Below are 6,572 nucleotides of genomic sequence, written 5' to 3'. Positions count from 1 at the left end.
GGTACAACATTTTCTTATATCGTAATTTTCGGTATGATATGCAGTATATGATTTCGATATTATGCGATACGGTATACCATCCCTAAATAACACGATCCATAAAAAATATTAAATTTATTTCAAAAATATTTTTTTTCATTGTAAATATACGAATCGACATATGTTACGAATTTATATTCATTAGACCGTCAATTAAAGGGACCAAATAGCATTAAAAAAAATGGATTTAATTAATTAGATAGCATATAAAACTTACAATATGTTGCAAAAATAACGGAATCGAGGCATTAAAATCGACATCCTCCTTATCTCTTAAAAGTTTTTTGTGCCAAAAATATGCTACTCTATTAGCAGAATGCAGACACTGCTTACACATATTTATATAAGTAAATATAAATGTATCTAAATCTGAAATCTATATATGTGAAATAATTGGATTATGTCTATATTTATAGTAAAAAAAATATTTGACATAAAAATTAATATTTTTAATAAGTCGGATAAGATCGGAAATCCAACTCATAAAATTGACCGTGATATTGTATTATAATAGTTTTCGTGACTAATTATATATTCGATTTTATATTTTCAAAATTTACAAAATTAGAGGCTCTGAGGATGAACGAGATGAACAAAAATGCCAAAATTAAAATAAAGTAAATATCGAAAAGATATAAATAAATAATACAAGAAAAGAAATTAAAAGGGGAGATAAGGATAAGTTTGAGATTTGATTCTTAATACTACCTTAATTACGTTTTATACCAATTAGACAATTATTATTGCCTTTTTCAGTCAACATTGGATAAAGATAAGGCCTCTCCCAAATCAATTTGTCTATAAATTCCGAAATTTGTCCAAAAACTGCAGTACAGCGATGTCCGCACCATCGGAGATGAAGAATCCGGCAAACAATGATCGGATCGAGCGATCGGGGCTTGTTACCGGCGATACGCCTTGCGTTTCTTCGATTCTGGATTTCTCCGCCACCGATCGCAAGGAGGCGCGTGTGGAGGATCGAACCGGCTCTCAATCGTCTTCCTCCATCTCGTCGATAGGAAAGAACAGCGACGAGTCTGCCGGTGGCGGAGGAGATGGGGAGGAGGTGCAGAGTGAGTACAAAGGCGGGGCATTTGCTAGTTTGGACGCTTTGGAAGAAGTTTTGCCTATAAAGTGAGTTGTTTTCTTTTCGCCCTTTCTCGTGAATTTGGTGAATTCCTTCAATTTTTGTAGGTACTTTGTTATTATTATTTTTTTGTGAATTGTTGTGTTTTTTTTTACTTTGAGCCGAATTTTTGGTGGGTTAAGCTTTGATCATTGGTAAGGTTGAATTGAATCAAAGATGGTGGTGGATGATTGTTCTTATCCTGTCTCTGTAACTGAAATTGAATTCTGGCATATCAATCTGAAGCCTAGTGTTTTTCTTTCTTCCACAAATTAGCTTGAAATCTCCATTGAAAGATCTCGTGGGAGTTGCAAAGTTGTTCTATTGAAATTTTTTTTCAACTTGATTCAGTATCATAGTTTTCTTTCAAGAATTTATGGTGCTGAAACTGCTGTGATTATTGACTGATTTTTTCTTAACTGCTGGAGACCTGTTTGTGTGTTCGTGCTGCTTTAGATTATAGAATCACATGGCTGATTTGCTAGTATAAACAACTTTGTTTCATATTACTTCATATGTATGAATTAATTTATGTCAGGGGATTAGAACTGCATTATTTAACAATTGTTATACTTAATCTACTAATACATCCTGATCATCTGTTGCAGTATTAATAATAAGTTTCTTTCTACGAACCATGTAATAAATTACAGAAGTTATGGCTTATCAAATATTCATATCTGTAGTTTCTTTAAAGTTATAGAGTACGTATAAAAATTATATCTTGAGATAATATATTTATGCAGTTAACAATAATCTATGGTGCACAACTATTTTTAGAGTGAGCAGAGGCAACAGACAAGGGAGCAAACTTTCTCCTAGTAAAATAACACATGAAATTTCGATTCGGTTTTCAGTTGAGAGGTGTCAGCCGCCTCTTTTGTCATCCACTGGTTGTGTCCCTTGAATTATTATTATTGCCTCTTGAATTGGGAATAATGACTTTGGCTGCAGGCTAGAATGATTGTTGGTTATTATCAATTCCAGGACCACTCATTCCTAACTTGTCAAGTTGCTATATGTGTAGCTTCAATAATATGAGAATGTGAATTTTTGTTTCTCATACCGATTATATGTCAGAAGTTTGTTGATGAAAAGAATAACTCTGGCATCTGCACTCTGAATCCATCCAACCAGCATTAATTGCTGAACTACCTACCTCTCTCCCTATTTTGTTGTTCTCCAAAATGTCTTAAGTTTTGTTTGTTTTTCTTTTTGGGTTCAGATGTGTTTGCTATTGACTTTAATCTCATGTTCGTTTAGCTCTATGCCCTATGCCTTATGGCATTGTTTCATGTCTCCTTTGTCATTCTCTTGAATTGAGTCGCTTAAACTATGCTCTAAATTATCTTGCTGGCGTGTTAGTTAATGTGCATTATCTCTGCATTTCCTTTCTTTCGTGAGATTATTTTCTTATGGTTAGTCTACACCCATTTCAGGAGAGGTATATCGAAGTTCTATTGTGGTAAATCCATATCTTTCGCCTCTCTGTCCGATGCTGCATCCTGCTCCTCTGTTAAAGATATTGCCAAACCAGAAGATGCGTACACTAGGAAACGCAAGAACATGATGGCATATAGTAACTACTGGGATAAGAAACACAACTTCTCGTGCAGCAGACGTGGAGGACTATCCAAAAGACCGAACAACTCTATGAGTATGTTAGCTCTTGCTGCACCCACTAATTGCTCTGAGAGCTGTTCTGTCGAAACATCCAACTCTAACTCACCGTCATCTGGTTGCTGCCTTCCTCCTTTGCTACCCCATCCAAGAATCGCTATATTTGATGAACTATCATCCACGCCTCCTGCTGATAAGTTTTGTTCATGGCGGAGCATGTCCTTGGCTGATCTGCGAGGTGGCGCTGCTGCTGAAGATTCAGCAAATCTCAGCATTCCTGGAATATGAGTCGATTTTAGTGGCCACATAAATCAAGTCTGTATATCCCTTTTCCTTAATTTCCAGTGTCACCCTATGGGTCTAAGTTATGATGAATGGTCATGGAGGTGAAGACCTTTTTCTCTTTTCTGTTTCTTAGCTGTTTGTGCTAGACTTATAATATTATCAATTTCTTCTTTCTTAATACGTACCTAGTTTGACTGGAATTCTGACTAAAGATTTTTTTGTTTTTTTAAATTAAAAGTAAAGTATGATGCTTCTTGGGAAAATATTAAGACAATAATAAACAAGGCTTCCGAAATATAATGTCATCAGAAGTGAAACTGTTACAATGACCTGAATGCCAAGCGACTGCTGCAGTCTGATACTAAAATCTTTACAACATTACACCAACTATTTTAACCTTAAAATTCAAATTCCATGGCAGGAGAAATTGTATGTTACATAATCTTTTACAACTAGCGAGGGCACATTGTGTATTCCATGTTAATACGATGGACGATCACTTTTCTTGCCGAAGATGCCTCGGCCATGTGTCGAGTGCATCACATCTGCAAGTAGGGGGAATTGTAAGAGCACGAACGACGTTACGGGCAAGCAAGCTAACAAAGCTTCTGGTACGAGAAGCCATCCCACTTTTTCCCAAAATACAAGATACAGTGTGGCACCGAAAGCAACCATCATAAATGTAATAGAGATGAAAAGGGTAAGAAGACCGATACATAGTCTCCGCGGTAGAACACACAAGAAATCTTCTTCTGCGTAACGTGAAGTCAATATAGAAAGAAACATGAGGAGGGAGGTGATCGATGTGAACAAGGAATATCGCGACCCCGGTGTCGGGTTCAGTTCCTCCAGGTATTGTGAAGGCTGCAGCATACACCACCGTAGCAATCAATGCTGCTGCTATGGTACAAGAGTTGGCAGTATCTTTCATCCATTTCTCTCCTTGAGTTTTCAACTCTTGGTGTTCTTTGGTAAACAACATCTTCGGAGTTTGGCCATCGTTGTTCATCCACACTCTACGAGAAGGGTTGAGGAATTTTTCCATTTGCTGTACAGTGGTGTAACCAATTCATAAGTGCAATGATACAATGGCCATATATACAAACACACACGTGTATTCGGAATGCTCTTTTGGACTTGAAGTGTCACGGCCCGGTTTTAGTTGACATCGGCGTTGTTTAACAATTTAAAATTGAAACAACAAGCCTCATAGTACAAGTCTTGCCAAAAACCAGTCTATTTCATAAACCATAACTATTTTTACTGAGAAAAAACATAAGTGCGATAATGCGGAAGCGAAACTGAAATTTAAAGTAAAAATATTTCTTCAACTTGAACTGATCCATCCTCACCAACCTCAGAACATATTCTGTTCTTCGTCATCTAACTCATCTTCATTCTTATCTGGGGAGCAAAGTAAGGGGTGAGTGTTTTGGGAAACACTCAGCAAGTGGGGGCTGATCGAGCACGATAAACACCAAAATATATTTACATGTACTCATGTATATTTTATAACTCGAAACAAAATAAGCATGCTGAATTCGAACAAATACGAAGCAAATATTGCACTGTTAATTATCTCATTTTCCGTGGTTCTACTGATCAGTCCCCTATATGTTACTCCTCTAAGGGGCGAGGCCAAATGAACGGTTATTATAACCCACCGCATCAGGGCCATATCAAATCAAATCAAATCAAATCGTCGGAAATTCCTTAACCATTTTTTAATCGACTCTTAACAGTGCATCTCAAATATTTCCAAATAATTCTAACATGCTTCAAATAAAATCACGAATAGCCAACAAATAATATATATATCAAAATGAAACGAATATTATCATGCCGATCGAATTTTCAAAAGTATAAGTATTTATCTTATAAAACTTAACTCACACGCAAAAATAAATATAAGTGTAGAAACTTATATCACACAAAAGAAAGGTAGAAGCCCACTTACCGATTTATTGTATGCGAAAAAATCAATATCACGAATAATCGAAGCTTGGACCAAAAATGTTAGGAGCAAATCTCGAAAATTCACCCTCTTGGTTTCCCAAAATTGGCAGATCAATGGACTTTTCTTTGAGCACCTTTCTTCCCAAATTCCTAGGCTTGATTCTTGAGCCAATTTCCTTAGCCTATTATCTTCCCTAATTACCAACCTTAATTTCGAAAATATATGTAGAAAAATGGACGAAAGTTTTGGTGATTTTATAGGGCAAACAATATTAAATAATATTAAAAACGTAAGTTAGTGGGTAGAGGAAAAGTTAGAAAGATTTAATGACTATTTAGGATATAATTAAATTATGACTTGAAGACTAACTAATAATTCTAATAAATGTGAATTTAACTATATATATAAATACTTTGTTAAAAATAATAAAAATACATTAATATAAATAAGCTAATAATATATATATATATAGATATATATACATGTATATATATGTATATATTCTAACAAGTTAATGCATTTTCTTGTAAATAAAAATAAATAAATATATAGAATAGAAGCATGATGTTTCTATTTTATTTTGTGCAAGAATTTATACCCAAGACTAACATAAAAGTTTTAAATTAAAAAATAAAAAATTAATATCATAATGAACATGAATTTACAAAACCGTTTACAGATTTTAAACTCTAATAACTCCACATTAATATGACAATTAAGATAAATCATTATTTTGAAAATAATACTAGTCAATAATAAGTTTTCTTTACATGTAAAATAATAAGTATAATATGAGAACCGAGATTTAGCCAAAACAATTGAAATTAGAAATCTTAATGTTTATTTCAATAGTAGGTACAAAACTATATTTAAATATATTTTCTTTATTATACCATGAATTTGGTCACGGGTATCACATGAAAAAACAAAAATCAACTAGTAGCGTTAGTGAGACTAGATATATAATGGTCGGGGGTGTGTTAAAAGAAAAGTGCTATCAATTCTATCCCAATGAAGAGGTCTTTCAATTAGTGTGTATTCACAATAATTTTAATTTCAAAGACAACGTGTAAACATGTACGTGGTGTCAAAATGTATACTTTTCAAGAACAGACGCATGAAAAAATTCACTTTTTCTTGAGCTGGTGAATGCAACTAGTCGATAAGCACAAGAACTGATGTATGCACAGTACCTTAAACCACTATAATTCACATTGCATCTGCAGAGCTGCACCAGAAACACGGTTGAGTTTGTGAGGAGGAGCCAGCAGCGCGCACAAGTGCATGAAATTGTTACCGTAAGAGTCGACAGAGTCATAAAAGTATTTCTGGCGATCACTCATCTGATAAAGAAGATTGAAAATATTTTCCGAACGGTTTCTTGCTGCTAGGTGAAAGATGTTGCGGCGAGTTTTTGCTTCTCTTGTAAGAATGGTCGTAGGAAATGTCTCCACGATCACTTCCACGATCTCGTGAATGCCGCAAGAGGCGGCCAAGATGATGGAACTTTTATAGATTTGTGAAGCTTCCTTATAGGGCAAAGAT

At 34.7% G+C, this 6,572-nt stretch overlaps 1 protein-coding gene across 1 annotated transcript; it reads left to right on the top strand.

The window, feature by feature from the left end:
• The first annotated feature begins 817 nt into the window (after positions 1–817).
• On the top strand, positions 818–3,250 carry LOC140891667 (protein OXIDATIVE STRESS 3 LIKE 1-like). Its single transcript, XM_073300266.1, has 2 exons — positions 818–1,173; positions 2,605–3,250. Exons 1-2 carry the CDS (start codon positions 878–880, stop codon positions 3,071–3,073), a joined length of 765 nt encoding a protein of 254 aa, XP_073156367.1. The 5' UTR covers positions 818–877; the 3' UTR covers positions 3,074–3,250.
• The last annotated feature ends 3,322 nt before the right edge of the window (positions 3,251–6,572 follow it).

The sequence above is a fragment of the Henckelia pumila genome, chromosome 3, assembly GCF_033568475.1.
Source record: "Henckelia pumila isolate YLH828 chromosome 3, ASM3356847v2, whole genome shotgun sequence".
In the NCBI taxonomy this organism is placed as follows: domain Eukaryota; kingdom Viridiplantae; phylum Streptophyta; class Magnoliopsida; order Lamiales; family Gesneriaceae; genus Henckelia; species Henckelia pumila.
Note: the sequence above shows the minus strand (reverse complement) of the source record. Positions and strands in the feature narration are given on the sequence as shown.